We start from the raw sequence: 14,907 nt of genomic DNA on the forward strand, positions 1-14,907 counted from the left end.
AACAAAAGGCAGTCCATGTGGTGAGCTCAAGGGTGACGCAACGTCTAGAGGACCCTGATGAGTTGTACCTTTTAGATAGGCAGTTTGTAAGTTTGAATACGGTGCAATGACACCTTTAGAGTCTTGATCACCATCAGCTGAATCTAACATTGTTGGTGGAAATGTTTGCTTGCTCCGTGCTGCCATCCTGTCAGTCACATCCCCAGGTAACAATTTGTCCAACCTCTCAAAACCATTAACTGATGAGATCTGCTGAAGAAACCATAGGGCTGCTGCCTCTCCATTGCCATCAACTTGACTGAAAAGTTCTTGCACTTTGGCAAAAGCTTCCATGGGTAAACCCCCCTTCTCTTCTCCTCCCAACAAAGGAGTAGATATCTTCTTGGGAGAAAAGTTCTCAATGTCACCAAATAAGATCTGCTTGATCCATCCATACACATCAACGGTGGCAAGAACTCACAGCCAAAAGTAAGCAGCCAAAAGAACTCAATATACGAATGTTACCTCAGCTCGGAAGTCCTTCGGAAAGCGTTCTTTTGCATCCCACAGTATGTCAAGGTCATCAGAGCCTAGCATGAGAATATTGGAGCGAATGAAAGCAGTGTTGAACATGACACGAAACATCATGGTCTCTCTGTCACTGTCTGCATCCAGATGTATGCACTCCAGCACCACATCACCTTGTACAGCACATTGGATGTCGATTTTCACAACATCGCAATCAACCTGAAATGTTAAATTTCAGTTGAAATATTTCATCTAAGTAGCATGATTTCTCAGCACACCAGTAATATCACAATTACTCAGAACACCTGCAATATCATGATTTCTCAACACAGCAGTAACATTAGTGTACACAACGCAGATGGTAGAAGAGAGCAGGAAACAAAGTGACATGGCCTTTTTAATCGTTTATTTCCTTTCCCATCCTCTTTTGTCACTCCCCATCCCATTTCCTGCCCCCACCTTGAAGTGCAGAAAAGTAACACCACTAAATACAGGCAAAGAACAGCTCAGGTAACAGCAAAACAATACGACAAAATAGCATAACTAGGATAGATGATACACAAGCACATTATTTTTGAAAATAAAATAAATTTTTTTTCTTTTAAATTTCTAGAAATTAGTTATCTGAATATTAGGATGTTCATACATAGTTCATCAAATCTCACAAGCACTAATCTGTCAGTGGGTTTCATAGAGAATATGATGAGTATACATTCATTGCACATCCCAATACCACATTATGAACACTGAGAAAAACAGGTGCCAACCTGCCAGTAATATCATAATTATCCTACTAACAAATATCTGAACATTTGAAGGTTTTACCCAATAACAGCTCGAATTCAAGAGGTAATGAGGCCTCCAGTTCAAATTATAAAAGTGATTTGCGAATATTGTAGGTGCAAATTACACTGAACTCAAGTATTAACGAATATTGATGCACATCTCAATAAAAGTGTAGAATGGTAAGAAGTGCCTACCTACTGATAATACCATATTGTTGTATTAATAGATACAATAACATTATGAAGCTTAAAACATCTCAAATTTTGCAACAAACATTGAAACTACCTCTGGGGGGTCCATATGAAAATTTAGAGAGAGACACCTATATCTCCAGTATTACAAGTTTAGGAAAATGACACAAACTGGATTTTTTTAACATTGTATAGCCCTAGTTTCATAAAGAATGCAGGATGCCTGGACTCAAAATTACTATCATTAAACAATGTATTGAATCAACCAAAAATATCCATTGCACAATTTTAAAACACTTTTTTCAAGAATATTAAATGAAGATTCAACCTGACGATAATGCCGGATCGTTTTATTTTTCTTTCCTTGTGAGAACAGCATGTGTGTATTGTAAGATCCAAGACCACCACCACCTTCAGGATCTCGTCCATAGATTCTCACAACAGGCCTACAACCTCCTTGTGTATCAAAGGTAGGGACAACTCTAAGGATAAGGCAATCCATGGTAAGAGCGCGTTCTACAGGCGGCCATTCAGGCACATTATTCCTTCTAGCCACATATTGCATATACCGGAGCTGAGAAGGCACCGGATTGAGAGGTGTTAAAAGCTGTAATAACCCTCGAGGGGCCTCCTTGTGAATCATCTCTAATGTTCTTTGTTCCCCTGTTTGAAGCTTTCTATAGATGAAAAAGCAAGCCATGATAAAAGCTAATAGAGGCCACCCACCTCTCTCACAATTTATCAATAAGATATTTGATGGCTTAGAAAGCCAGCTATCACTTGTTCTTAAGAAATGATGAATTATGACCATGGGTAAGAGAGGGCAACCTTCATATTGCCTTGGGTAATCAATCACTGTGACATCATATTGGGATAAGATCTCAGAAAACTTGCTCTTCTTCTCCCCTTCTCTGAAATTGCAAGCCATGAAGGCGGATGATGCCGGGAATTCCTCATGAATCTGAGTCGCAATGTGTCGTAGAAATATCCTGAAGACCTCGTCCTCGAGAACCTCAGTCGAGAAACAGAGATCAAAAACTGCAGAAAGATCGGAGACATTTCAAAATTCTATATCCTATTGTCCAATTCACCAATCAAGCCAACCCAGATCAAAAAGAAGGAAAATTGGGTGTTATAAATCCTACATTGGTATTCTAATTCTAAATCACTCATCATATTGAAACAGAGAAAATGATTACAAGAAAAAGACTTAAGCATTCTGAATCCTAAATTCTAGTTCCAAATCAAACCAGTTGAATAAATATCAACGAGAAAAAAAACAGAAAGAAGCTTAGATGTTCTATATCTTAAATTTTAGTTCTAAAATCAATCATCGAGTAGTACCAGAGAAAATGAAAACAATAGATAACAGAAGGTAGCTGTAGGTGTTCTAAGCTATAGTTCTAAATTATCCTTCAAATCAAACCAGAGAGAAAGATCAAGAGAAAAATAGTAAAAAGTAGGCATTCTAAATCCTAAATTCTAGTTCTAAAAACACTTATCAAATCAAACCAGAGAGAGATCAACAGAAGTGCTAACAAGAAAAGTTATTCTCAGACCTGAATTTTATATATCTAAAAATCTCCAATCAAGAGTAAAACAAGAGAAACATCGGCAGGAAAGAACAGATATAACCAACAGAAAGATTGCTAACCATAGACTCGATCGGAGAGCTCGAGGAGGCCATCCGGTGGGCGGCGATAGAAAGCTCTGCGGAAAAGAGACATGGGGGAGGCGGAAGCATAACCTCCAAATAAACCCTAAAGGAGGAAGACCAAAACCCTAAAAGGGAAACCCAGAAGAAGGAGAAGGGGGGGGGGGGGGGGGGCAGAAGGGAGAAAGCAATGAAGAGAAAGGTGGAAGGAAAATGAGAATGAGAATGAGAAGGGGAAGGGGAAGGGGGAAAAGGAAGGAGAAGAAGAGAGTAATGGTAATGGTGGTGGTTTGGAGCTTAAAAGAATGAATGGGGACCCATTTTGAATTCCATGTCTTATTTGTGAGCGCTTGTGTGTGTGTGTGTGTGTGTGTACTCCCTTCCCTCCCCATGCTCTCTACTTTTACTACCTTTTCCATTCACCACATTCTCCTCTATTTGGACCCTTGGTCCTCCACCCAAACAAAATCCATACTCTGTTCTGTGTCTCTCTTGTCCACTTGTCTCGTCGCATATGTTTTCATGCAGATCTCGTGTTGGGGGTGCATTGGGGTTCCTTCTGGATATCCTCCTTTGTTCATTGCACTGATATCACATGTCTCACTAGATCTATGGTCCAATATCCTTCATTGAGAACTTGTCTCCACTAGGTCCAATACTTCTTGCATCAAGAATCCTCAATCATAGATCAACTACAATTGTTACATTTGAGATGCATGCAAGCCACGCTCCTATGTTAAGTGAAAGCTTCATAAGCTTTCTCTCGCTCTATGTGCATACATACATATACATATACATATACATATAAATATACATATACATACATACATATACATATACATATACATATAAATATACATATACATACATACATAGAGAGAGAGAGAGAGAGAGAGAGAGAGAGAGATTGAATAGCCTAATTATGCACTTCCATAGTGGACAACTCACCATGTCCATTCCTAGACATCATACAATATATCTACATGTGCTAAATTCATCACATGTGAGCATGTTGAGATATTTTACGATAGACCCATGGTCTTAAACTCCCTTTGCTCTAAGTGACTTTCTCGATTTTTCGTGCATGAGATCATCAACTTGTGATTCATGAAGGAGCCCATGATCATCATTTTCAATGTGAAACTAACTTTGTCATGTGACAAACTCTCGTAAAATGGAATTAGCTTCATATTGTGACAAACACCCATCAAGACAACAAACTTGTCATAGCCAAATATAAAATGGAACTAACTTAATGATGCAAGAGGGAATTCTATATCGGCAACAAGTTGATGAATTTGCACATGTGATGAGCTTTATGTGTTGTTACCTAGTCCAAAGCACAAACATGTTGCAATGTTACAAAAGTGATGTTGTAAGTTAAGCGGCATTCAAAACCATGCTTGATGTGGTAGGTGATTACGATAGATATGCCAAAAGATTTTGTAAGACAATCGTTTGATTCCCTGGTACTTAAGTTATGTAACACTTTTCACATGAAAACCTCATAGGAGTGTGTACTTGGCATAGTAAAATGATTAACAAAAGAAATAAACTCCAATTAATGATAAAATTAAATTTGTTTTTTAAGTTACTCTCAAGATACATATGCTTCACTTAATATGCAAAACAAGGTTGTTATTAAATTTAAAATCAATATATTGTAATCCAATGCAACATAACCCAATATCATGGTTGTTAAAAAACGCGTATTCTATGTTTAGAATACGTTTTAGAATACTTTGAAGTATTCTACACGTATTCTATGTTTTAGAAATGCCAGTTTAAATATTTTCACGTATTCTACATATTCTAAGAATTTGATGTATTCTACGTATTTAACAAGTATTGAATATTTCAAAAATGGTTAAAATTTTAAAATTTTTTAAAAACTAGAATTTAAGAAGTATTTAACATATTTTACATGCATTCTAAGTATTTAACTATTTTATTTATAAAATACGTAGTATAAGCATTTAACCAAAGAAGAAGAATACTTGTAGAACACTTAGCATGCATATTCTATGCATATTGTATACTAAGTATTCTACAACAATGCCCAATATGGTTGCCTCTCCAAGATTCAAATCTTCGACACCCTTAGTATCACTTAAAACACCCCAACAATCATTTTATGCGACAACCATTTTAAGCTTAGTTTTTTAACGAAATACATAATAAAGCCAAATGCATTTCTCGATTGTGAGGTATTTTCTCATGGTATCTCTTGTCTTAACTTCACATCACTCTTGCAAGAACTATTTCAACCAAAACCGATGTAAAAAGTGGCCTTTTTTCAAGAACATTCTTATGATGGAGCTTAATAGGTCTTCAAAATCAAATCCTTTAGCTAGTTAGGTATAGTAGAATGGGTAGTCAAAATTATATTCTTTCAAATGAGCTTAGATATAGAGAATGAAGAAATGTCCAATGAATACAATAACTAGCCAATGGTGATATTATTTTGGTTTATTTGATTATTCATAAACTACAGAAGCCAACTACATGCTTAATCCACCTATATTCTGTACATTTGCATTTAAAAGTTAGATAACGACATGATAAAGATATCAAGCAAACTTGTAGTTTCAAAATTCTCTTGAATTAAGAAACGACACAAACAATATCAACACCATTTCCTTCTATGATAAAGCATGCAGAAGTACTCCCAAATAAGCAAAACACATTATGTGCAAATTGTGGTGCCTCTTATTTGGGAAACATTGGTGAATCAACCTTCAGAAACCAATAATACACAAAAGAATTAGTAGGCAGAAAATTCACAACAAGGTATAAATAATGAGAACTATTAAAAATCATGTGGATAAACAGCATATGTTTATGTAGGACTTACAGCTTTACATGTTACTTTTGAAACTAGGGCACCGAAAACAATAGCTTCACCTCACTAAGAGGCAATATTAAAAAGAAGAATTACTATATCGATTTGTATCACAAATACTAATCCACCCTCATTACATGTTGTACAAATATATGTCAGAGCATATTAGAAGGATCGTGAAAAAAATATCATGTCAGAGACTGAGGTTCACCAAAAAGTTAGTACTCGAGAAGAGAAATCAGCCCTTCAAACGAGAAAGAATACAATGAACCATCAGTTGTTACATCAAGGCTGAATCGTTGAGCCTCATCATGGGAATGGCACAATCATATCTAACCTTGGTTCAAAGAAAAAGCCCCTGATCCGCTTACAAGAACCCAATGGTGGAAGCGGGCACTCGCTAAACCAATGCCAAAGCTTCTTCGATGCATCATAAAGTAACCATCTCTGCTGCTTTTGTGCTGAAAAGGTAATGAAATTTCCATGTCCAAAACATTGGAAGCTTTCTGCTGATGATTTAAGCAGTGTCTTAAACATCACATGAGGCATTCTCCCGATCTCGATCCAATCCATGTGTTTACGATCAAGCTTCCATAATTGCATGCTTTGATGAACGCTATACAGGCCCACTCTACCCACAAGTAAGAGGGACTCTCCATCAACACCGGCCACTAAAAAAGCATCTAAAAGAGATCGAGGCATTCTTATCGGTACAGACTCCCACACTCCTCGGTCAATATCAAATGCAACCAAGCCACAAGGCGATAGGGTCAGGCAATAAAGCATTCCGTTACAAAAAGCCGACTTTAATGAATGTAGGTTTCCAATGGGCATGCTATCAAAGATGGACCAACTATCAGATCTCGAGTCATAGACTTCTGTCGGCATTATCCGATTACTTCCTGAATAGCTACAATCACCAGCAGTGACAATCCGAAAGCATCTTGATTTCTTATCCACAAACATGTTCACGAACCCTAGTTGTCTTGTGTGATGCATATCTGGAAGGCGCTTCCACTCCTTTCGGAAAGGATTACATACAAAGAGCTCATCGTGACGACCTTCTAAGCCAGCAAAACACAGCAAACCTCCAGCACTAGCAATCACTGAATGAGCCTTTTTCGGAATAAAAGACAATGGGAGAGAATGCCATGCATTCATTGGGTAGCTATACACTGCACTTTGCCATGTTTCTCCATTCTTTTGAGTCATGAGAAAACATGGGCCATGTGAAGGGAGCTGTGAGAGGAGCTTAAGGAAGCCATGTTCATTCACTATAGAATGCCAACGTTTGCAGACTCCTCGAAGGCGGAAGAGACAGATGGGAGGTAGCCATGCAAGGATTCTATCCACTAATTCTTCGGGCAAACCTCCCCATACCAAACCTTCTAGTGTTATTTCTTTAGGAGAGGTTGAGCCCGGAGAGACCACAGCTTCTTCTTCAAGTCCTCGAGGCTTTGTTTTTAGCCGTCGAAAGATCTTCTGCGGACTGTTAGTTGAATCACCACAAACCATAGACTCGGTTGCAACTTGCAACTCTAAGCCAATCGAAGACTTCTCATTCAAGGTCTCCATAAGAAGTTGTATTTCTAATCCTTCTGAACAAGAGAAAATCCTATCTCCATGAAAAAGTTGTACTTCGATGCACTATTTTGTAGCACTTCCGCATTACATTTGTATCTGTGTAAAAAGGTGAACTCCACACGGTTTTCCTGGAATCAGAAACTCTTTATCAATATCCTCAGCTCCTACCCCAACCCCTTCTTTTCTTGGCATCTTAACTGATCAAGAAACTATCATATTCACCTACAAAAATCTTCTCATAATTCCAATAAACTCTTGACATATTTATTCATCTTATAAAATCGTAAATATTTGAACTCAAGCTATATACAAATACTAAAACAATGGTTACGCCTGAACAAAAGCTATACAGATAGGTTGTGGAACTTACAGGTGTTCTTCAATCCGATTTTCCAAAATTTGGTCCTGGGAGTTTCTCTCTGAATTGTTCTAGGAAATCCTACACCCACATCCATCTCACCTCAGCCGATACATATCCACATCCATAATCTCATCTCTGACAACATATATACATATCCATATAGAAGAAATAAATATCCACATAAATCTCGTCTTAGGGTACACATATACATGCGTATATGCATACATATAACCCATATCTATATGCATCCCATGTCATGAAACACATACCCACAACCATCCAGTGTAAGAAAAGAACATACCCAAGACCCATTTATGCATCCGCCTCATCAAAGAGAGCCCGCATCCACATATGCCATATCTTAAAGTACACATACCCATGTCCATCTCTTCTCATTAAAACACATGTTGACGTTCATCTCACTAAAGAAACAGAAATCCACGTCCGTTTCCATATGATCTCGGAGATCCCACATCCACATGAATCTCATGTGACCCAAAATCTATTTCATTTGTGAGAAACCATATCCACATCTATTTTGTCTCAGATCAATCCATACTGATATCCATCTCAGGGAAACCATATCCTCATACGTCTCTAAAGACTCAAGATTTACTCTAGGAGGTGAGACCGATTGTCCACCAAAATAAGAGGGCTCGAAGCATCCCAATTTCGGTTTATTTGGAGAAAACACTGATCTGATAAATGAAACGAACCCAAAGAATAGAAATAATCGAAAACACAACTCTACAGAGAGAGAGAGGGGGGGGGGAGGAAGAGAGAAATCAACAAACCTTCGCAGACGCCAAGGCCACAGTCTGTTGTAAGAACAGGGAGAGAGATTAAAACAGTTGTTTTTTTTTCTTTTCACCTTGTACAACATTGATGATGAAGGAGATTAGAACACAATTAGAGAAAATTACAATAATGGACTTCTAGACTAAAGAGGCTGTTCTGTGTGTGTGTGAGTGTGTGTGTGAGTGTGAGAGAGAGAGAGAGAGAAAGAGGGATCCATTCACATCAAAAGGAATTCCTTTGCTTTCAATAAAAGAGTCATGATTTTTGTGCCTTCAAGTGTGCACCAAAAGCAAAAGGTTTCCATCTCTCTCAATTTAGCTACATTGTGGGTAGGTACATCACTTACATCTCGTTCAGGTGCGTGGACAGTGGTTAATTGCATTTCCGGCATCAACTATAGATACATACACTAGCACCCTTTCTTGAGTTGTGTGAGCAATGGTTAGATCCCTCTTGAATATCGGAAACATTAGTAAAACCTTGGCATCAAACTCCTTAACTCTTTCGACAAGTTAAGTTCCCACCCATGAGTATCGTTGTAATAATGTGTACTACCTACTTGTTGGTTAGATTGGTGAAGTGGGTCAAAAACCTCATCTTGTAATGATACATAGGCATCTCTAATCCATACCTACAAATAACAATCGGCAACAATTCGGTTCGGTTTGAGAGGGTCCAAACCGAACTGTTTAAATTTTTTGAAACCTGAACCAAACCATGAAACCAAACCATTAAACCTTTTTCAAACCGTTAAACCATAAAACGGTGGTTTCGTGGTTCGGTTTCAGTTTTCAACATAGGTTAATTTTTTAAATTTTATAATATTTTATTTTTAAAATTTTTAAGATGTTCCTAAAATGTGAAAATAAGGTCTAAAAATGAAAAGATTGTTTAAAAACATTTTTAAAAAACATTTACAATTTTTTTAAAAAGAAATAAAAGATAAAAAACAAAAAACCGTTAAACCGTTTAAAGCGCGGTTTTTTACTAATGAAACCGAACCGAACCGTTAAAAAAAACCCAAACCTGAACCGAACCGTTAAACCGCGGTTTCGCGGTTCGGTTCGGTTCGGTTCGGTTCGGTTCAAACCGAACCGTTGCCAATTGTTACCTACAAAGCATTTTGCTTTGCATGTTGTATTCGTTGACCCCAACTTGTGTTTAAATTCACAAAATTAGAATTAATGGGCATAGAGTTTTAATATTTGAAGCGGAGTGTTGAAAACCATAGAAGAAATGAATGGTTACAAGCATATGTACAACTTTGCATTCATAGGTCATATATATAGAAGAATTATGTCATGGGAAACCATATGAACCACCAATGTCCAAAAGAGTATGGTTTGTGAAAAGACCTAAATGTAGTTGGTGTATAATGGGATTATTACCCTCTTTGATTCTCACCATCCACATATAGATCTCCCCACTCTATCGCAACAATGCTTCAATGTTCCCATCGGAAGACCACTAGCAAAAGCCACAATATCTGCATATTCCTTCTTTCGCATGGTATGGTACATTATGTAAATGGATGGGCCTTTGCCATGGAATATTTGGTTGGCTCAATTGTCTTATGTTTAATCTTCTACCGTTTCATTAATATTCCCTTAATTACGCATGAATTACGTTGTTGTAATCCTAACACTTGTGAGAGTCATTAAAGAGGTTGGCTATATTACCGGTTACTAGCCACAATCCTAAAATCATAATAACACTTTAAACTATTGAATGAGTTAGCATGTAGACTTGCAATTGTGGACAATCATCTAATCTATTTCCTAACCACCATCTTTTGTTGTTGCATCCCTGTTAAATCATGGGTTATGATGTGGTCTCCATAAGTATAGTTTCACTCAAGTTGGTGAACAATGGGATAAAACAAGTGGTAACGTAAGACATATAGAGGTGGAATTCAACGGGAATTCAACACATAAATCTACCTAAAAGTAGACACACTCACATTGTGCTATTAATAAGGATATAATAAGAAACTCATACACAAATAATACATAATTAAGCAAAGATAAAAAGACTCATATATAAATAGTTGAAGTCTTGATTGGGACTTCATGGATGGTTCATTTTTGAGATTAGGCTTTCCACTCCAATGGATTAGGGTTGTAGCTTCGTTGTATCGTGAGGCTTTTAGTTTGGTCTTGGTAGTTGGTGGGCAAACTAGAAAATTCTCTATTTTGCATTCTGTATGTCAAGGTTGTCCATTGGCCCCATCCTTGTTTTTTATAGTAGTGGAAACATTTTCAATGTATTTAAATTCTTCTCAAGTTTCTCTTAAGGGTTTGCCTTTGCCCTCAATGCAACAACAATTGTTGGATTCAGAATTTGCTAATGATACAACAATTTATGTCTAAGGTAATGATGATAATTTAAGAAAATTACAAGTAGCGGTAGAGGAATTCTGGTTGGCCTCTGGAGCAAAGATAAATTGGCATAAATCTCTTGGTTTTTGTGTATCGCCAAATACGTTGCCTACTTGGATGCCTTCGCAGGAATTCAAATGGGTTCCTGATGGAACCACTATTCGTTACTTGGGTTGCCAAGTGGGACTTCACGTTAATGCGGGATGTGTTAGTTGCACCACTACTTTTAAAGTTAAGGAGAAATTTGTTGCTTTGGGATTCGGTTGACCTATCATTTGCAGGTCGCGTACTTGTAGCTAATCAAGTCCTTCTTGCAACTATTTGGTATATTGCTTCTACTACGTTGTTTGCTAGGTCATGTATTTTGCAGGTGCAACATCTTATTCGCAATTACATTTGGGGAGGAAAAATAGGTCAAAATAAAAGTCCTAAAGTAACTTGGGCAGTATTGATTACTCCGAGATAAAGTGGTGGGTTGGGGTTGGTGGATCTGGAATCACAATGTAAGGCTTTGCTCTCTAAATTTGTGTGTAGATCTATGTTGCCAGTGCAAGGTGTTTGGAGTCAACTAATGATGCATAGGCTGTCTAATATGTGTCCGACAATAGGTGGAGTTTGACAACCCTCATTAAGGTGGGCTTTTATTCAGAATTTTCATTTCTTTAAAACATCCTTACCAGAAGATAGATTTTTTAATGGAATTCTCACAAGTTGGGATGTCGTCAAGAAATTTATGGTCCGAAAAATGCCTTTGACAATGGATGCCTTGTTGAGACAACCTTTGACCTGGAATTTTCTCTTCTCTGATGCGAGAGGTTTTTTGCTTGGTAGCCGCCCTAGGCTAAATTGGGTTGCTTTGGATGCATTAGTTGCATGTAATGTTCTTTCATGGGGATGCCATGTTATGAATCAATTGTTACAATCTTTATCAATGCATTCAGTTCGAGGGGTCGTTGTTATGTGTAATGATATGCAAGTGGCATTGGGACAATTTATGGCTTCATGGTCCCCCTCAAGTAATCGGATATGGTTTGGTTATTGTTCTCCTTTAAAATTTATTTTAGGAGCTAAAACAACTAATGTTGCGGGTGATCATTGATGCTATGTATTTTAATGTTGATGATGATGGCAGGTTGTGGCATGTGATGTGTAGATGTCCGCCAACACTTTGGCTATTCGAGTAGTCGCAAGATCAAGGAAAAAATGGTCTTTGGATCCACCCTTTCAAGAATGCTTGATGCATTTTTCATTGTGGGTTTTTCATAAAAAAACCTCTTCATAATTTGGATTGGGATCCGACTGATTATCAATGGAAAAAGCTGAGTTTTTGGTGGAAATGGTAAACATTTGGAGTTTTTCCAATATTCGGTTAAGCTAGGTAGAAATTTATTGTTGCAATCAAATTATAAATGCCCTACTGCCATGAAGCACAACTCGCAAAATTTTGGAAATGGTTGTGGAGCATGCAGTTGTCGAAAAAAGTTATTTGCTTTCGTTGGTGGTTGATTCATTATGATCTTCGTGTTGGTGATTGGTTGAGACAACATCAACAATATGCTTGTGGATTACATTGTGGCGCACCTAATGGATCAATTTTGCATATGTTTTGGTTATGTCCTGGCAAGATCAATAAATTCTGGAGTAAGTTGTTTTTACTATTGAGACAACACTACTCTCATTCAATATTCTCTTGGGGTGCAGTATTGTGGGGTGTCCTTCATGGAGAGGTTATGAGGTATGAAAGTACGCATGCTTCTCATGTTTTTCATTTTTCTTATGGACACCTCTCTCTCACCTCGTTTCCTTCTTCTATTCCACGGTTCAGAATTAAAAATCTAATCATTTGGCATACTATTACATCATTGCCTCTTTGGATAATTTGGAAAGCGAGATGTGATTCTGTATTTAACAATGTCCACATACATCTCAACATTATGCTTATTGAATTCTAGACGTTGTTTGTTCACACACTACATGGTCAATATGATGATCTGCAGGGTCCGGATGATGTTCTGTGGCAACGGCAAGTGGCCTTTAAGAACCGATGGCAAGGACTTCACTTATTTTCGGATACAACTACTGGTCCAAAGTGGAATTATGCCATACCTTCTTTTATGTTGGATAGTGGATAGTATTGTTCTACTTGTTCATATATGACATCATCTATTTGATCAGATGTACTACCTTTTGTATCTTACAATAAGAAGTGCGATGAAATGTCTCCTTTTGTGTTTTTTCTATGTAGAGTTTTCAAGTAATATACTAAGGTGCATCTTTCTTTAAAAATAAATAAATAAATTGAAGCCTTGATTGATGGGAGGAGGTGATTACAATGGTTGAAGAGTATATAAATTGGCTCTCTAACAACTCAATACGCAAGAACTACTAATCTTAAAAATACTAACACAATGCATGGGGTTATTTCTAACCTAGTGCTAAACATAAGGTTTGTATAGGCTCCAGAAGGAGCTAACGAAGATCATTACTTTCCTACCTAGGTAATTATGTGTCTCGAGTACATTCACATCCTTGTGAGTGAGGTTGTTAATCCTTTCAAATCAAAATTGATAAGCTCAACTTCCCCTCAAGCTTTCTTTTAACTAATTACTAACTACATTTGATTTTGATTGAAGTATTTATGCTCATGTTCACACTTAGGTTGAACAAATAATCATAAGTGTAAATACATGTCTTCTTATTAGGACTTACAGGTCCCTCTCTAGGCAACAATAGGTCCCAACATCACTGAGTATGCCTAGATTCATTGCACTATAATATACAACTTCCGATGGACTCATAGGTTTTCTTGACTTTCTATAATTGTGAACCTTATGAATGTATTTCTATTCAAAATGATAATGACTTCGCATCAATGCACCCCTTCCATGTATTAATATATGAATAAATATTCATAAGGACCCCTCCATAAGTGTGTTGATCATGTACGAAGACCGCTAAGCTTCATTATACTCTTTAATAAAGGATAAACAACATTAAAATAATATACTAGGTAAATTATAAGAATGTATTTAGGATTTGTTGTTATTGATATTGAAAAAGAGGCTTCACCTTTTAGAAATTTAGCATGTATGTTCGATTAAAGTCTCACAAAACAAAACCTTTTCAAGCATAAAATATATCATTACAAGAAAGGTAAGAATAAGTTTAGAATGTGTGAGAATCAAAAGCATAATCTCCTCATAACTACATTTAAATTCTTTGCTCAACTAATCACATGCAAATTAAGATTAACATTTTAATTACAAGGTAGCATTCACTAATGAAAAACATTACAAAGAATTGCCGTTCTACTACCTACGAAAACTAGAAGATAATGAATTAAATTTCAGAAACCTATTAAGATTGATGCTAATAAACAAAAAAACTCCCTTATTTTAGGAAAAAGCCAAGTAAGAAAATCGCTCAACTCCATCATTGTCTTCTCCCTATATTCAATAAATCTTCGCCCTATATTCAATAAAAGATTGCTGCCAACAAACAAAAAACTCCATCATCTTTGTTACAAACCAATGTAAAAAAAACATTCAACTCCATTGTCTTCTCCCTATATTCAATAAATAGTGACTGAACAAAATAGTTCAAACTTGGTACTAGAATGAGGCATTACTAAAAAAAGAAGTAATGTTTTCAATGGTTCAGGGATGTGTTAGCACTTAAGGATGCTTGACAAAATTAATGTAGAATGAAAAAGGTTCCCGTAATTCACTTTAAATTGGTTTAGTATAGTATATCATAATTAATGTCATACATGGAGAGCATAAGGAAACATAAAATTTCCTTCACAA

The 14,907-nt window shown here is 36.8% G+C and overlaps 2 protein-coding genes across 7 annotated transcripts in view; both read right to left on the bottom strand.

The window, feature by feature from the left end:
- Positions 1 to 3,280, bottom strand: part of LOC147863410 (formin-like protein 14) — a 9,732-nt gene extending 6,452 nt beyond the window's left edge. Inside the window, exons 1-4 of the mRNA XM_087319286.1 lie at positions 3,139 to 3,280; positions 1,813 to 2,522; positions 505 to 726; positions 4 to 417 (exon numbers count right to left, since the gene is read on the bottom strand). Coding sequence (XP_087175412.1) covers positions 4 to 417; positions 505 to 726; positions 1,813 to 2,522; positions 3,139 to 3,211 — 1,419 coding nt within the window. The 5' untranslated portion in view covers positions 3,212 to 3,280. The remainder of the gene's footprint in view (positions 1 to 3; positions 418 to 504; positions 727 to 1,812; positions 2,523 to 3,138) is intronic.
- Positions 3,281 to 5,959: 2,679 nt separating this feature from the next.
- On the bottom strand, positions 5,960 to 8,910 carry LOC147863411 (Galactose oxidase/kelch repeat superfamily protein). 6 transcript variants are annotated; one of them, XM_087319194.1, is made up of 3 exons: positions 8,720 to 8,910; positions 7,935 to 8,003; positions 5,960 to 7,692 (listed from the first exon to the last, which is right to left on the bottom strand). In XM_087319194.1, exon 3 carries the CDS (start codon positions 7,553 to 7,555, stop codon positions 6,290 to 6,292), a length of 1,266 nt encoding a protein of 421 aa, XP_087175320.1. In that variant the 5' UTR covers positions 7,556 to 7,692; positions 7,935 to 8,003; positions 8,720 to 8,910; the 3' UTR covers positions 5,960 to 6,289. The 6 variants fall into 6 exon arrangements, with proteins under 6 accessions (XP_087175320.1, XP_087175318.1, XP_087175317.1 ...); XM_087319192.1 differs by having other exon boundaries at positions 7,935 to 8,623; XM_087319191.1 differs by having other exon boundaries at positions 7,915 to 8,623.
- Positions 8,911 to 14,907: the final 5,997 nt, after the last annotated feature.

This window comes from Azolla caroliniana, unplaced genomic scaffold (genome assembly GCF_043228905.1).
Source record: "Azolla caroliniana isolate FFs.n. ecotype wild unplaced genomic scaffold, voAzoCaro1.0.p SCAF_5, whole genome shotgun sequence".
Lineage (NCBI taxonomy): Eukaryota > Viridiplantae > Streptophyta > Polypodiopsida > Salviniales > Salviniaceae > Azolla > Azolla caroliniana.

Excerpts from the sequence above, each read along its gene's own strand:
- LOC147863411 (XM_087319195.1), bottom strand. The coding sequence starts at position 7,555 with ATGGAGACCTTGAATGAGAAGTCTTCGATTGGCTTAGAGTTGCAAGTT.